Source organism: Brassica rapa, chromosome A03 (assembly GCF_000309985.2).
Source record: "Brassica rapa cultivar Chiifu-401-42 chromosome A03, CAAS_Brap_v3.01, whole genome shotgun sequence".
Taxonomy (NCBI): domain Eukaryota; kingdom Viridiplantae; phylum Streptophyta; class Magnoliopsida; order Brassicales; family Brassicaceae; genus Brassica; species Brassica rapa.
The window spans coordinates 37,086,567-37,104,097 of record NC_024797.2 but is presented as its reverse complement, the minus strand read 5'-3'; the positions used below and the strand labels follow the sequence as shown (position 1 = coordinate 37,104,097).

The window sequence follows — 17,531 nt, the reverse complement described above, 5'->3', positions numbered from 1 at the left end:
ATGTTTGTTTATTAAATGATTTTAACATTTTGCAACACTACAATTTTTATCGATTATAAAATGACGAATACAAATGTTCGTCTCTTAAATATAATATCGTTTAATTATTTTAAGATTTTGTATGCACAAAAAGAAATTAAGTTTTGCGGCTGACACAAATCACCTAAATCAAATTTGCAGCATCGATTGTAAAATGACAAAAGGGAATTAGTTTTCTGCTCTCGATTTGTTTACTATTGACTCTCTATAAGTGATTTTATTTTCTACCTCTATAAAATTGTGTTTTAGTTCTCGTCTTTGTTTCATTAATATGTGTTAAGTTTTTTTTTTAACTTCTTATATGAATTCGGTGAATTACAAAAGTGTCAAAATTTTTTTAAAAAATGGACATCTGTAAAAATTAGTTTCACTCCATATACATATCTAAGAATCAAAATTTTGAAACAAAATCACCGGCAAACTATATTAACAAGTTAGTATTCAAATCACCTGTTATAGAATATAAGTGCAGACTCGAAATATAAATGTCTGTCTAGTATATATTTACCAGCTCTCTCTAAAAATCATCTAATTCTAGAACAACAAAACAAATTACTTATTTTACCAGTTTGGATAATATTTGAATCCGAAGGGGTAATATCCAAACTCAAATAGATATCCGAAGATAACCAAACTTAAGTATACTTAACCCCTATATTTCTAGTTTACTTCTTTTATTTTATTCAAAATATTTATATTAATGATGCTTATTGCTCAAAATTAGATAACATACATATAATTATGAGTGTTTCAAAAAAAAAAATACATATAATTATGAACAAAATCATTTGCTACTCACTTAAAATACATATCAAGCTCGTGTTTCTTGCATTAACAAAAATTGCATCTAAAATTTCAAAACAATATTATATTACTAATTTTTTTTTTGACAGCAAACATTTACAGACTCATATTGACCCTGTAAACCAAATTGGTAACTCTGCATCCATGTGAACGACGAAAAACGGTTGTTTCCTAGCATTCCGTGCTAAGCTATTCGCCCATAGGTTCTCCGTCCGTGGTACATGATCAATGTCTGAGTTGAAAAAACTTCTTCTCAAAAGCTTTATGTCCTCTAGGTAACTTCCAAATGCTGGCCATTCTTCTGGCTCCAAAACCATCTTCACGAATTGAGAACAATCCGTTGCAAACGTAACCTGAAACTGTCTTAAATTCTTCATACATTCCATTGCCCAAATTAATGCATCCACCTCCGAATGGAGAGGTGAAAGACATGCCCTTACATACCTGGCCCCTAGTAAACCATCAAATCCTGGTAAAGTGCTATACCAGCCTTGTCCTGAAAATAATTCCTTATCCTTCCATGAACCATCTGTGAAGCATCATCGTCCTGAGTTCGGTTCTGTGGATCTGTTCTGGACCTGATGTTCCCTTATTTGATTCTTGGCTACCTGTGCCTCAGCCCACAGTGTTGATTCACATTCTGCTATTTTCAATTTATCCATTGGATCAATATCCAGATTGCTAAACACTTTGTTGTTCCGACTTTTCCATATATACGATAATATCCATGCAAACTGGTGGTCATCCATCTTTGGATTGATTTTCCAGAATAGATAATCCATATTGGCGAAAAAAGAACTAATAGGAAAAATATTAGGATTCGATGGTATCTTAGATAAAGCCCAGACTTGACGTGCTGGAGGACATTCAAAAAACACATGGTTGATTGATTCCTCCGGGTCTCTACAGCGAGCACAACATATATCTCCTTGTATTCCCCTAGTTTGTAGATTTTTCATCACCGCTATACATCCTGAAAGGATTTGCAATAAGAAATGTTGGATCTTCGGGGAACACCTCACTTTCCAGCAGAAAGCTTTTAATATATCCTCCGTAGGCCCAATCAAATCTGGTGGTTTTTCCCTGTTAGGATAGACCCGTTCCACTTGATAGCCCGATTGAACCGAATATTTCTCATTTTTTGTGAAATGCCATTCATTCCTATCTTCCATTGTAATTCTACTTAAAGTATACTTTCTATAAAGTATACTTTCTATGAGTTTTACATCATTAGGATCCACCAAAGCCATGATTGCCTGTAAATTCCATGTTCGGGATTCCGATATAATATTATATTACTAATTACGAAATTAATGAATATATTACTAAAAAAAATATTTAAAATTTTAAGTAAGATTTTGTTAGATTCTTTCTCAACAGATTTTGTTATAATTAAAAAAAAATTCAAATTTATAGTTGGTTTATTATTAGTATAAATAATCAAATATTTCATATTAAATAATTCTTTAAGTGGTCCTACTAGGACTTGTTAATTGTAAACCCTGTTCGGGAACGCGCTAGGCGCTAGTCGGGCAGTCGGGTTGGGCCTAGCGCCTAAAGAGAAAATCGGGGATTATCGGAAATTATGTGGGGCGGAATTTTTAGATTGTTTCCTATGTTATAAAACATGTTAATCTTTAATTGTGTATAACATTAATACATTTTCATGTTTAAGACTGTATAAACACGCAAATATAATATATACACTTAATATAGTGTATTTTTCATCAAAATTATGAATATAAATGATATTTATAAAATTTTAGATCAAATAAATAAATAAAAATATTATTAAAAAAAAATTAAAAAAAAATAGATTAGGCGTCCGCTTAGGCGGAGAAAATTGGATATCCGATTTTGTAAACCGATTTGGCATATAACAGGGCGGAAGAGTGACGCGTAGCGCCCAGACGGCCTCCTAGGCGGCTAGGCGGCCTAATTTTAGAACAGAGATTGTAGATAAAAAATATGACTCTAAATTAATAGATTAGATTTGTAACTGCAAAAGGTACAACATGGTCTTTCATTAATCACACATCTTCTAGAATTGCTTTCTTCCCACGAGAAAGACAACCAATTGTGGTAAGAAAAACATAAAGGCATACACGGTGAGCAGTCATAACAACATTTTCATTTCTTTTCCTCTTTCTCTTAAATCAGTGATTCTCAAAATCATGTGTTTGGTCACTGTTTTACAGATCCAACGGAAGAATGACGACGGCGGATCGGAAAAGTAACTCCGTGTCGGAAAAGAGAGATCAGATGAAGACGACCTCTATATGGTGGTGAAGAACAATGACGGTGAGCCAAGTGAATGTGTATCAGCATGTCTAAAAAATTAGAAAAATTGAAGAAGATGAAGTCGGCATCTATACTATATTCGGTGAAACGAATAGTATAGTATATATTTTTTAGTGTAGCTATTTTTTTTTTTACGAAGTGTAGCTATTTATGTAAAGGTATCACACTATTTAAGACATATTTCTATATTATTCCTTAAAAATGTAATAATTTGTCATTTCTTCGAATTTGATAGTTCTCTTCTCTGACATTTTGTGTCATTGATTGTAATATGAAATTCATACTATATTTGTTTATGTGTAGAGGTCAAAACCAAATTTGGTTAGATAGCAAATAAACTCTTATATTAGTATACTATACTATATTTCTATACAATATTGGTTTATGTATAATGATCAAAACTAAGCATTTACAAAGTCAATTTTATCATTTCGTCAACCAAATCCACACTGATATAAATTCACACAAGTTTCTCTTATATGCTATTTTCAGATGATTATATAGTATATTCCAATATCACAAAATAGTATACAATTTTCAGATTTTTATTTTATTTTAAAAATTATAAATATATAATATAGTTTACATTTGAGTTTGGGTTTGGGTTTAGTGATAATTGTTTAAGGTTTGGTATTTTAAAATTTGGTTTGGGTTTAGTATTTAAGAGTTGTGTGTTGGGTTAATATGAAATGCATTCTTTATTGAAAAGTCTTTTATTTTATCTATTCATTTTACTGTCATTCAATCACATGATTATAGTTTATATTTGAGTTTAGGGTTCAGGAATTATGATTTAGTATTTAGCAGTTGGAGTAGTGTTTAAGGATTATGGATGTGGTTTTAGTGTCTCTATACTAACTAGAGATTTTTCCAGGCTACGCCCGGGTTTATTCAAATAAAGTTGTATTTAATATCTATGTTATAAAAATCTAAATAAAACTTAAATTAGAAATGAGTAAAACTTACAATTTATTTTCTTAATATCTAAAATATATATGGGATGGTGAACAAATGCGAAATAAATAAAGAATTTGTTAAATCTTAGTTATATCCAAAATATATTTTCTTACATATTTAGGTTATTAAGAAAATATATTATTAATCTCCACATCACATATTTCTTTGTTATGTACATTATTTATATCATATATATGTTTTTATATGTTATTTAATATTTTATAATATATTTTCTTATGATTATAATTTATTTTTTACAATTGTACTAAGTAAAGCTAATTTAAATACTCATTGCTTTAAATTAAAAAAAAAACTTTAAATTTTTTTGTATGTGTTAAATACACTGAAAAATCTATGAAAATATTATTATTAATATATATTTTTTGCCAGCAATTATTATTACTATATTGTTTGTTTAGTTATAAGAAAAAAATATCTTACAATCTAGCTATAGTTAAAATATTAATCTGGATTAAAACTAAATCTAAAATGATAATCAACATATTCTCAAGAGATTCACAATTTATTTAAATTTTATTTTTATATATTAGTTGGTTTTAAAATTACTATTTTTTAAAATACAATCATGTTATTACGCTGTTATTAAAAATGATTTTTTAGATACTAATTAGGGGAGTTTTGGATATATTTTTAGTCCAAAACTATGATCCAAAAACATTATAATATATTTTTAGTCCAAAACTATGATCCACAAACATTATTTTCTTATTATTATTTTGTCCAGTAAAAACATTCTACAATCTTGTACTAATATCACAAATTGAAAATATAAATGATTTCTAATTTGATATAGCCTTATTATTTTAATTTCCATTATAAATGGTCATTTAGTTTTCTTCTTACTTCGTGTCTTTAATATTTGTTTTGTTAAACTTCATACACTATTTTTTAAAATCTTTCTTTACTTTTTGTGAACAGAAATTTTAAAATGTTTGTTGGCCATTATCGTTTAATGTGGTACGGTTAATCTTGTAGGTGTCTTTAGAGAGGAGGCAAAAACTCATGAACTGATTTTTTTTTATCTTGTGTGGTTCAGTGGTTCTTTCATTCTAGTTCTCTTTGTTAGATTCTAAGTCTTTCTTTCGTTAGTTTTTTGCGATTGTTTAAATACCAAAAGTAAAGATTACACATTAAGATCAAAGATGTAATTCCAGTAAAATACCATGTAATGGAAAGAGTACAAAGAACTCTGCAATAAACTAACATGGTGGAATTGAGACAAAACAGAAGTACATAATTTCTCATGATAATGATACGATCATGTTCTGCATATTACAATTCCAAACTGTATCACAAGTAATTTGTCAACATGATTCACTCACTGAGCTAGTTTGTGTCTCTTTATCCTCTCTAGCGCACCCAAAGCCTCTTTACCGTCTTGCTCTCACTTTCTGGCAGGTCCTCCAAACACAGCATCTCATAAGCGAACTCTACTTTGTCTTCTCCAACAGATTCATCATCACTCTTCAGGAAGCTCAGTACCTTGCACATTCCCTGTCACCAGCTCACAAACCCCAGTTTTCTTGCACCATCTTTTGATGTAACTGTGGTAGACATTGGGGACATGAACTGCCTCTTCAACGCTGCCAATTCATCTTCTGGCTAACCTGCTTTATTCAGATAGTGTTTTGCCTCCTCCACATCTACCAGCTCGTCTTTTTTGCGTCGTGTTCGGTAGCAGAATGAAATGAGCCTGAGACAAAAATATCAAATGCGGTCATGTCAGTCAGCTTCCAACTGTCAAAAGTACAACAAATGGATACTCAGAATTGACCAGAAAACAGTTGCTTGTGAGCTGAACCTGATTGTAAGAGATTAGAGAGCAAACCTGACTGTAACCTACGGAGACGCTTCTCTTGATCCTAAGCATTTCTCTGTGTCTTCTTTCCCACGTTGCACCTAAGACTCATGTTACTTGGTGTAACAGAAACTTCCATACCAGCTTCTTCCTCTTACATATTAATCAACACCAAACTTATATAATTAATCACACTGATATATATATATATATATATATATATATATATATATATATATATATCCCATTGTATACACTGAAAAACTAAGCTGGATTCATTAGATTCTCTGACTCCAAGTGACAACAACGAAGGGAAGACAGAAGATAGATAGTCATATATTATAGATTATAGTAAAATTTGTATACGTACCTTTGTTTGTTTTTCTTGTTGGTTCGCAGCTGCACCAACTTTTAATCTGGCCTCCTCTTCCACACATGCGTGATTCCAAATACTTTATATATGCAATGAGTAGTGCCACAACCATTCTATCACAATACATAACGGAAAATTCATATGGAACCAAATAAATCCATACAAACCAGCTATAGAATAAGAGAAAATTGAGACAAAAAGTAAAAAAAAAAAAGAGTAACACAAACAATGTATAGTTTCAAGACTTTTGTCTACTAAAAGCTGATTAAAAATGCAACGTTACCTTTTACTAGAGAGACCTTAGACCTCTCCTTTCTTTTTTTGTTTCATAGCTAATTTGTTAATGCATCTCAATTCGACTATGGGATCATCAAAACAGATGGAAACTTTGTTAAAGAATAACTTCTCTACAATGAACCAGTAGAAATGCAGTACAGAAAATGGATCATACCTCATAGCCGTCTCTGAAGATGCAACACTTGGCCTAAATAATTGCAACTTGTGAAATGCCTAGAAGCTCAAATATCAAAATATGTCAGAGATCTTTAAGCTGGGATTGAAGAATATTACACTTCATGAGATATTTGGGGTTTCTGAATTTGCTTTGTCTGCGTCCATTATCGTTGTGAGAAGAGAAATAACAGATATGCGAATCAGTTTCTTGTAGCTCCTCGAAAACAGGAACATAAGAAGCATTAAACCATTTTAAATCCTCAAATATCTGAATCTCAGTAGTGACTCCTGACGTAGTCTAGCAAACCATGACTTCATTGCCACATTAGTTGATCTCGTTAGTGAGAAGATGAAAGATGACTCTCCTGGGGGCCTTGGAGTTGAGAGCAGTGGAAATGACCATTACTGAAGTAGCAACAAAGTTATTAGCGAAGAGACAAAGATTGTTATATGTGAGTTTGGAAACCACATCATAGCTTCTTTCCATGAGCTTTGAATGTAGGTGGTGAGAGGAACACCAAGGCAGTAGAGACTGTTTGGCCCTTTCTTGGCAGCAATCTGGGCATACTTGGAGCTCTATGCGGTAACATAACACATCTGTCCTTCGAGCGACTAAATAGTGGCCTTGAGACTCATGATCATGGTGGCACTGTCACACTTCATAACATCCTATATTATAGTGCCAAACTTCAGATTCATAGCTGTCCTGTGTGATGCCTCTCTTACTGATATCTTGATAACCTTCAGTGAATGTGACAGTGTCTGGTTGGTCCTCAAAACCAAGGTCAATGCATCCAATTTTCATTCCAACCTCATGCTCAAGGATAAAATTCCCATTATCCTATACACCAACTGAAAACAATGACAAAAACAAAAATTAATCAAATAAGCATGAAATCATCAAAACCCTGATGAGAAAGATGTTATAAGTCAAACTATTGACCAATCAGATTGTACGTAGTGAAAATGCTGTAGTTATTGAATTCTAGAGAGGACGGGTAAAGAGCTTCTGGTTGTTTCACAATCATTAGACAGAGGCTAAGAAACAAAATTGGAACTTTTTGATAGTTTTAGTTTTAAGGAATCAGACATGCAATACAGATCCAAGCTTTGAGTTAGGCAGGTAGGCCAGAGATCCGAGAAAGCTACCCAAAAAAATTTCCTTAAGAGTAAGACCTTGCGCTAATCTGAAAATAAAAATTGCGGGGACAAATCATTCAACGTAATAAGACTCTGAGAATGATCTTTCGTAAAAAAAAGAGTTATATCCAAAGATTTTTCTGAAACTTACTCACGAAAAACATTTTCATTCTTGGGGTGCTCCTTCAAAGTAAACTCACAAAGGTAAAGAGCTAACAATCGCCATAGCTTGAGATTCTTGAAAGCAGGTTTATGAATGTGGTTCGAAGTAAATTTCTACGAAGAGACGGGAGCATTTTATATATGAGGAGAAAGAGAGGAAGGTAGAACGAAACAATAAAGATGAGATTTAATAGCGTCATTGATTGATGAAGACGAGGAAGCAGTCACGGAGTTACTATCGCAACTGGTGAAGACGAAGCTTAAGAGTCGAGATAGGGAAGATGAGCTCCACGCTCACACGAAATTCTAGGCGAAGCATTAACAGGCTTGAACTGGCCATTTCTGTAGTTTATCTTTGGACAGCCTAAATGAAGACTCAGTTTCTCTCTTCTTTCGACAGAAACAGTTATGACGTGGCAAAACAAAATTTCACTATTGGTTGATTTTTTATAGTGACGTGGATAACTTTAGAGTGGAGGATATTCTCCTTTTAGTATTGTTAGATTCCGTAATTCGTGTGATATGGAGTAAAACATTCAGTGCATATATATGTAGTCAATCAATGTGTAATTTGGATGTCTATTTTTCCCCTGCTCTTGGCCTATATTATTTGCTATATTTCTAAGTCACCAGGAACTTGTACAGACCAAGGATAAAACCGGTATAGTTAAAGCACAATTGCTAGATAATTAATTATGTCAAAATCAATGTTTTGAACTTAATTTTTTTTTCCAAACTTAGTCATTTCGCAAAATCTAAACTAAGAATAGAAGAAAAGAAAAGAACCTTTTCTGTAGAAGATGTGTTTCTTCAACTCCTAAGTCAAAAGAAAAGCTATCGCTCTCAATAAGATTCAAATGTGTACAAAAAATAATAAAAGATTAAACCTTTTAAGGAGCCATCAGTCCATCGACCGTGTAAGAAAGTGATTTCATCCAATCCGTTTTCAGCAGCATTTTCTGTAACGTCCTCATTATATCATATCCTGGATCCAGTTTCCGTTGCCAACCCTTAAAACATAGCTCAAAAACCTCGGTATTATGTGTACGAAACCTCTGTAAAGCATTGCTTTAATCACAAAGATGAATGCTTTGTTCCAAAGAAAAATAAGATATTTAAAACTCACCTCGAGAACTAATGTTGTAAACAACACGGTGGAGACATTGCCGTCGATATTAACTCTATGATTTCTCATTTTCTCGAACAACTCGTGCATACCTTGGTTCGAAAAAGCGTGTGGCGACATGAAGCGATGAGGTTGGAGATTAGCGCCTAGCGCCATGGCGCTTTAAAGCGAGCGCTTTGTCCACCTGCAACAAAAAAAGGTAACTACAAAACCATACATATATCTTCCCTTAACATAAGAAAGCTAAGACATGTAGAAAACCAAAAACACCAAAATATAGAAAACACCAACTGAAAATACCAAATTAAAATACCAAATTCAGATAAGAGTAGAAAAGCTAATGAGTTTAACTTAAAGGTTTGTAAGGTTATTATATAGGGGATGAAATAGGCTTAGTGGGATTGTGTGCTAAGTTAGTGGGATTGTGGATACCCTCCTCTACACGCCTAATACATGATAAGAGTATATTTAGATCCACTAGATATACATGATAAGTGTACAATTTTGAATCAATTTTTTTTTTAATATAGGTACAACAAATCGCCGCTTTTAGTGCTTTAAGGAAATAAAAAAAGCGAGGAAAAGCAGGGATCTATGTACCTCGCCTGGCAATGGGGTTCCGAAGCGTTGAGGTCGTCGCCATGAGGCGCTTAGCGCCATGGCGCCAGAAACGCTCGCTTTTTCGAACCAAGGTGCTATACAGTCTGCTGGGTGAACTGATTCTCCTTCTGCTGTTCCCCAGAATCTAAACACTTCTTCTACTTCCTGTCACAATATGTGTTATATATAAATACAAACACCACAGAGATGAAGAAACTTTTGCATGATGCCAAGAACGAAGATATCACCTCCACAAAGGTCTGTGGGTTAGGACAATTCTGTTGTTTAGATAACTTAAGTGTTCTTTCTGCAGCAGTCCGACCATCTCTACGTGCAACCGCCTTGAAAAAACCAAGTAGGTTGTCTCTGTCGGTTTTCGAGAGTTCTGCAGTCATGCCAACGTCAAGGAAAATAATGTGCACCGTTGTTCCTGACAAGAATGTTCCCAGGATGCATATCAGCATGAACAAAGTTGTCCACCTGAAAGAAAAACAAGAATGAGATGAGAGATTCTTTAAAGTTATATAAGTAACTGAAACGAAAGGATTCAAGAGGCAGAACCAGAAGCATCTTCAAGAGAGCATTAGTTCCGATATGAGCTACTTTGGACTTAAGCCATTCATGTCCTTCAAAGCCATCAACATAACGAGCCACACTCTCTCCGTGCTCGAAAGACTCAACCAAAACAGAGGGATGCACAAGCGGAAAGACAGGCTTAGGGAAAGATGCATCTTTCCACCCACGAAAGTTGTATATAAACCGACTCAAATGAGAAGCTTCCCTTGAGAGATCAACTTGAGACAACATGTAGAGGCTAAACTGTTGCACACACTCGTCCAACCTAAACCAGTTCAAACCCGGGACAAAAGTAGTTAACTTTGCCGCCATTTTAATTATCACAAAGTCTCTCCTCATTATTTCCTCAACGCAAGGATGCCTAACTTTAACAGCAACTTCAGAGGACTTAACCTTATGTCCTGGATACTGAAACTTCAGAGTGCCTCTATGGACTTGAGCTATGCTCCCAGAGGCTACTGGCGCCTCGTCAAACTCCTCGAATATGTCAGAGAGCTTACGACCATATTATGCTTATCCTAGGTAAGTTCCATTGGTGGGTAGAGTATCTACGAAGAAGCCATTTCAAAGAGAGTTGCTTAACTACATAGCTTCGGGTGAGGAGACGGTGACCTAAAGATCTTCCTTTAGCGTAAGGGAGAAGAGCCAATGAATGATTCTGACGATACCCATTACTCAAATTTCTAAACTGAGGCAAAACTAGAGAAACCTTGAGACATGTTCCATGTTTCTGGTTAGAGTAGAGAGATTGTGTGTATCTGGTTACCACTTTAGTGAGCAAGAATCTGCAGAAAACAAAAAGGGTAAAAAGGTTGAAACTTTGTAACTTTTGATTTCTCAAGGTTCATCGGATTCTGAAACAGAGACGAACCTAGAGAAGAGGGTCATGGCGAGAGAGAAGAAAGGTTTTCAGACAGGGGAGCATTGTGTCATCGATTTTGAGTCAGTGTTATGGTACAACAGTAAGTCGCCGTTTCGTGGGGGAGGTTCTGGGTTTTGGAGGCAGGAGAGGAGACGATAAGGAGTTCGGTGATTGGTGCGAGGAAGGAGAGAAGGGATCCAAAAAACGCCACCTCGTGGGCTTCACGCTATAGATTTGTCGTCGGTCTAAACAATCACGGCGACTAAATATCTTCTGTCATTTACATATTTAGTAATAAAATATAGGAGAATTTGCCAAAACTAATCCACAACTTGACTTTAACTCCAAACCTATACCCAAACTTGAATCAAATGCAAAACTAACATAAAAACCTTGTAAAATTATAGTCCAGTCCCTTGTGACCAAACAAAAAAACAGAAGCTATTTTTACGAATATAGCCTTAGTAAGTAGTCTGAATTGTCTGAGATGTTGGAAATCGTCTGGACAACTTCAAAGTAAGTCTTTTGGTGTAGCTGACCTTAAAAATAATTTATAAATTTTTTAAAAAATATTTTGATAAGCGAAAAATTAAAATCATGTAATTATAAACAGTTTTAAGTGATATAAATTAAAGTATAACAAAATTGAATTGTTTTCAACATAGATGAATGTAGGTAGTGAATCATGGTATTTTTTGGTCTAGGGTTTGGCAACATATGTTGTAGTATTGTATGTATTCTTAGGGTTAGATTTTGGAAAGCTTGAATGTTTTTTTGAAAAATTATTTTTTTACCTATACGTGTTTATTTTTGTGTATAGTAAACACTTTTGAAGTTTAATTTGATTTTATGAAGTATTTAGTTAGTTAATTAAGTTTAAGGGTTATGTTTAGGGTCTAGACGACTTACATTTCAGTCGTCTGGTGAAAAAATTAAACCCTTTGTAGAAGTGTTCTAAGTCTAAAATAGAGAAGAGACTATCATTTCTACTAAGGAAGTAGCTCCTTATTTATTGAAGAAAAATGTCTAGGATTTCATAATGAGGTGGGTCTAATTCAATGTGTAATGGGCCTTGAAGGGATGTAAATCCACCTCCAACAAGTGACGTGATATCTTGATGATGCAGGGATATTTTCTTAACCAAGAATGGTTTCCAGTGTAAAGTAATCTAAGAATCCATAAACCCTTTGTAAGAAGTAGAGCCGGCCTTGAGTAGAAACAGGCCAAGCCCATGCTTCCGGCCGCCAAATAATAAGAAGAAAATCGGCCGCATTTTTACAAAAGTTTCTTTAGTTTATTTGGTTAATGCATAGCATTATACTATTAAAGGTGAACGGTTCGATACCTTTCCTCTACTACTTTCTTTATTCCATTTTTATTTGTAATTAATAGGCCAAATTTTGTTGTTTTTGCTTCTAGCCCACCCTTTCTTAGGACCGGCTCTGGTAAGAAGTGTTCTAAGTCTAAAATAGAGAAGAGAAGATATTTTCTACTAAGGAAGTAGTTCCTTATTTATAGAAGAAATATGTTTAAGGTTTCATAATGAAGTGAGCCTAATTCAATGTCTAATGGGCCTTGAGGGATGTAAATCCACCTTCAACAAGTGACGTGATATCTTGATGATGCAGGGATATTTTCTTAACCAACCACAAACATTGCAAGTTAAGGAAGTTTGTTTGTATGGGGAAATTGTAAGTGAATAGGCATGCCTTTTTGGGACAAAAAGAAGGCCATTTAAGCATGTTTGATAGTATTTCTCTCATCTAATACTAGATTTGTCAGCCCTCACTCATCCCTAGCCCAACCTGATCCTAGGAAAGCTAATATTTACGTATAAAGACATAAAATCAACCCTTTTTTTGATAAATAATAAACCATCATATTATTTGAAGCAATTTATAAGAAACATAATGAGATCAGAGGCTCATATACTTATAAAATCCATTTTACATTATGTGAAAATCAAGATACTTTAGGTTTGATCAATCCTTTTGACTCGAAGTACTCCGTCATCTCATCATACATCTCACTGATCCCATATTCAAATCGAAAGCCTTCCTTGATGAGTTTTTCCGAGGATAGCGTCAGTTTCGCACTTGATAAGCACTCTTCAAATCTGCACCAAATTTCACAACCCAAAAAAAAAATCAGAAAGTGTTCAATTAAAATTTTGCAATTTCTGTGGGGAGATAGATATGCTTACTCTGACAAAACATTGTACTTAGTATATCTTCGCCTGAGAAAATCCGCAATCTCTGGAACATTTGTGTTGTAATAACAGCAAATGTAGCGACCAGAAGCTGTTTCTTTCTCCGCAAGAAACATATGTGCACGAGCTAGGTCGTCCACGTGGATGAACGAGATGGATCCAGATAGCTTCTGCATTTCCTTGAGACCGCTCAGATGCATTTCTTTCCCTAACAACAAAAACCAATCATCTTGATTGTGAAACTTTAACAGAAGTGGTCAAATAGTATTATGATTCATGTTTACCAGTGATTAAAGACATCGAGAGAGATAAACTGCTCGGAGGATCAGAGAGGAGAGAGTTTCCGGCTATGAGTGCTGGAACCACAGTAACGAGATCAATCTTATTCTCTTCCGCATATTTATAAGCTTCCTTTTCTGCTAAGGTCTTTGAGACTGGGTAACCCTAGAAAATAAAAACAGAGAGAGGTAACTGAACTTAGTCGGGGAAAAAAGAACCTATCTTGTGCAGCAAGAAATTGTTATTACCCAGTTAAACGGCTTCTCCTTTGTGAGAAAATCAACGTCAGACCAGTTTTCTTCGGTCATCACAAGTCCAGGTTCCGAAAGGTTGTTGATAGAAACCGCAGCAGCTGAAGAAGTGTAGATCACGCGCTTGATTGAGTTCGATTTTAAGCAAGATTTCAACACGTTGATCACTCCTCGTACCGCTGGTTTGATCATGTCTTTCTGTACATTTAAAGACAAACAAGATAATTCAAAATGTTTACATAAAAAGCATGCACATATATGTTTAGGAACTTAACCTCGGGATCTTGAGATGTAAAGCTGATTGGTGTTGCGACATGGAACACATATTCACAGCCCGAGATTGGTGAAGTGAAACTCCCTTCATCCGTTAAATCCGCCTTGAAGATCTTGAGATCCCCGAGCTCTTGAAGTACCTTAAGGTGAGCCATTTTCTTCTCATTCTCTGCAATTTCAGAATAGAGTCAGTAAACATACAAAATGACTTGAGACAAGAAAGAAAGAAGAAACAAAGAACCTGGATCTCTAACTGTGGTGTTAACTTTGTAGCCGCTTTGAAGCAAATGCTTGATCAGAATAGAGGCTAAGTTTCCTGTGCCACCGATGACACAAGCCTTCTTAGTTCCGGTGGTTACAGCGGTCTGATCAACGGTTGCCATCTGATTAAATTCTTAAGACACAGAAATTTTATATTTTGTTTGTTAAGAGGTTAACGTCTTCAGCCTTTTATATAGGAAGTAAAAGAAAAAGTTGCAAAGCTTATAGACTCTCTGCTCATTTGGTACAACCGTTGATCAAAAGGCTTTTTAGAGGGTAAGCACGTGTGACCGTTGACACAACTAACTTGTTTACCTTCTTTCTCACCTAAGAATCAGAAGAAGCCTCGGAACTTTTTATTGACTTGCAGATGTGTTATCATTTACTAAGTTATCACAAGATTTTTGTAACAAAAGAGTTCTTCATTAACCAGTTTTGATCTTTTGACTTCAAATTTTGCAGAAAAAACCCATTTGATTAAACATAATACCGAACAGTTCTTTACGTTAGAAATATCCCAAAAACTGAAACTCTATGGCTAAGATCTATTCATATTTCACCTAATTGCCTTAGGCTTGACAGTAAATTTTTTTTTTTTTTTAATGGTGTTTGTATATGTAAGCAACAAATCCAATAAAGAGGGTTTAATATGAGAGAAAGCGATCAAAATAAACCAGAAAATTACAAAGTAAGTAGATCATAAAGAAGAGAAAGTAAATGCTAAGTTGAAATAACAGCATAGACATTGGCACTGAAACCCAATCGAATCTATCACTCGAATGGCTTGTTCTTGGATGCTTCAGCGATCATAGAGGTAACTTCATGCAAAATCTTAGCCTTCTGCAACAGAAACTCAATTTCCTTAGCCCGCAGCATCTTAACCTTCTCTTCAACTCTCTTCTTGGTCTCAACGGGGACCAAGCTCCATCTCTGTTTGACATAATGCTCATCAACACCAAAAGCGGCAATCCCTCTAACAAGAAACGAGTTCCCAAACCAATCAGATTTCTCGTCGGCACGAACCAACACTCTCTTACCATCATCATCGGCAAGCTTCTTGGTCTTCTTTTTGGACACACCGTTGGACTTAACAGCAGTGTCAAGACCCATCCCATCAGGTCCCCAGATGTAATTGCACAATCTATAAGACTTGTGATCATGAGGTTTGGTAAAAGAAGGCTTCTCTTTACCCATATACTTCTTCTTTAAGCTCCTAAGCTTATCCATGAACTGGTTCTTACTAACCTCAAAGCTAATAGAATTCTTGATGTAATCGTAGTAAGCATTGGTGTCGTCGTAAGGAGAGTTCCCTGTATCGTTCTTGAAATCGATCATACCTTGCAAGACAGCGATCTCGTCTTCTTCAGTCCATAGTCTCTGGAAAGCAGGCTTCTTTGAATCTTCTCCTATCTTCTTCGCCCGTTTCGAGTTCGTGTCCCTTGAAGTCCCTTCGCTCGGACGCTTCGTTCCTGACTTGTCCTTCTTGGAGGCTACGATAGCCTTTCCAGATCGCTGATTCGGAGGTTGTTCGGTGTCGGAATCGGTCTCGGTTTCAGATCCAGAATCTATATCGGAGGCTTGTTGTGCGGCGGAGGAGGAAGGAGCTTTGACGGGGAGTTCTTCTTCTTCCGACGAAGAAGCATCATCGCTTGAAGATGCAGCAGGTGGATTTTCTAAAGGGTCGCGTTTCTTCGTCATAGGAGGTCGAGTTTGCAGCCAAAGGAATACTATAAAGGATTGTTTTAAGTGTTCGATGTCCCTTCTTCCAAGAATGTTACGCTGTTAGCTATTTAACGGTTTGCTTTCTAGGTCTATGCAATTGGGATTTTACATAAGGTTAATTATATATATGTTTGGTTATCTTCGAATATCCATTCGGGTTCGGGTATTATCCGTTCGGGTTCGGGTATCAAATATCTCCTTATTCAATACCCGTTCGGGTATTTTGCTACTTCGGTTCGGATTTCAGTTTGGGTTTTTCGGATCGGGTTCGGGTACCACTTCGGATATCGGGTAAAGTGCCCACCCCTACTAATTAGGTTGTTTGTTTTTAATAACTTACCTTTCTAATATGGATTACTTGCGCAAGTTGAAATCATTAAATATGCAAATAACTTATTGACAAAATTTGGTTTTAATAACTTACCTTTCTAATATAGATTACTTGCGCAAGTTGAAATCATTAAATATGCAAATCACTTATTCACAATATGGATTACTTGCGCAAGTTGAAATCATTAAATTTTATCGATTTAGTTTACCCTTGGGCAAGATTTAGAATTAAGACAAATATTAAAAACTTTCCTTATTATTCAAACGGTAAACTTGCGCATGTTGATATCATATTTATTATATTGCTTACAAAATATTTTAATGTTTCTAATTAGGTTGTTTGTTTTTAATAACTTAGCTTTCTAATATGGATTACTTGCGCAAGTTAAAATCATATCATATGCAAATCATTTTTTGACAATACACATTTAATATCTTTCTTTAAACGATTTTATTATTTATTGTGCAAAATATTAAAATCGTTAATATGAGAATAAATCGACTGTATTCTCATATTAACACTCTCTTTTCATTCTTTAAAGTATTATTCACAAATCTCTCATCTCATACTATTAAGGTATTACGACAATGCTGCTTGTGTGCTAAGAAAAATGTGTTTAGACACAAAGGCTCCTCATTTTTAGAACCCTGAACTCAACTCTTTGTGCCTTGTCTCCAAAAAGCATGTATGGTCTATCTTTTCCATGTGTTAAATACTGGTAACGACAATATGGTCTTCCTTTTTTTATATGTAGACCAGGTCGTGAGAGTGATAGTGATCCAGAAAACCTTGATTGAACATGCTGAGAAGCTTCGCCAAGTTAAAGCAATTCTTGAAGAGGTTCTTTAGTATTTTCTCTCTCTTTGTTGAATATTGTCCGGGAAAGTATTACATAGTATCATTTAGTAATACTATCTTATATCTTTTTTTTTTGTTGAATATACTATCTTATAAGTAAGCTAGCATTATGCATTTTTTATTTAATTCATAAGG

The 17,531-nt window shown here is 34.8% G+C and overlaps 2 protein-coding genes and 1 pseudogene across 2 annotated transcripts; all 3 read right to left on the bottom strand.

Moving 5' to 3' along the window:
- Positions 1-315: 315 nt before the first annotated feature.
- Positions 316-11,238, bottom strand: LOC117125764 (annotated as a pseudogene).
- Positions 11,239-12,582: 1,344 nt separating this feature from the next.
- Positions 12,583-14,850, bottom strand: LOC103838541 (anthocyanidin reductase). The gene is made up of 6 exons (XM_009114990.3): positions 14,466-14,850; positions 14,227-14,393; positions 13,949-14,149; positions 13,706-13,865; positions 13,416-13,629; positions 12,583-13,328 (listed from the first exon to the last, which is right to left on the bottom strand). Exons 1-6 carry the CDS (start codon positions 14,605-14,607, stop codon positions 13,175-13,177), a joined length of 1,038 nt encoding a protein of 345 aa, XP_009113238.1. The 5' UTR covers positions 14,608-14,850; the 3' UTR covers positions 12,583-13,174.
- A 237-nt stretch (positions 14,851-15,087) lies between these two features.
- Positions 15,088-16,357, bottom strand: LOC103838549 (probable transcription factor At1g61730). Its single transcript, XM_009114997.3, has one exon. The coding sequence runs from the start codon at positions 16,181-16,183 to the stop codon at positions 15,257-15,259; it is 927 nt and encodes a 308-aa protein (XP_009113245.1). The 5' UTR covers positions 16,184-16,357; the 3' UTR covers positions 15,088-15,256.
- Between the last annotated feature and the right edge of the window lie 1,174 nt (positions 16,358-17,531).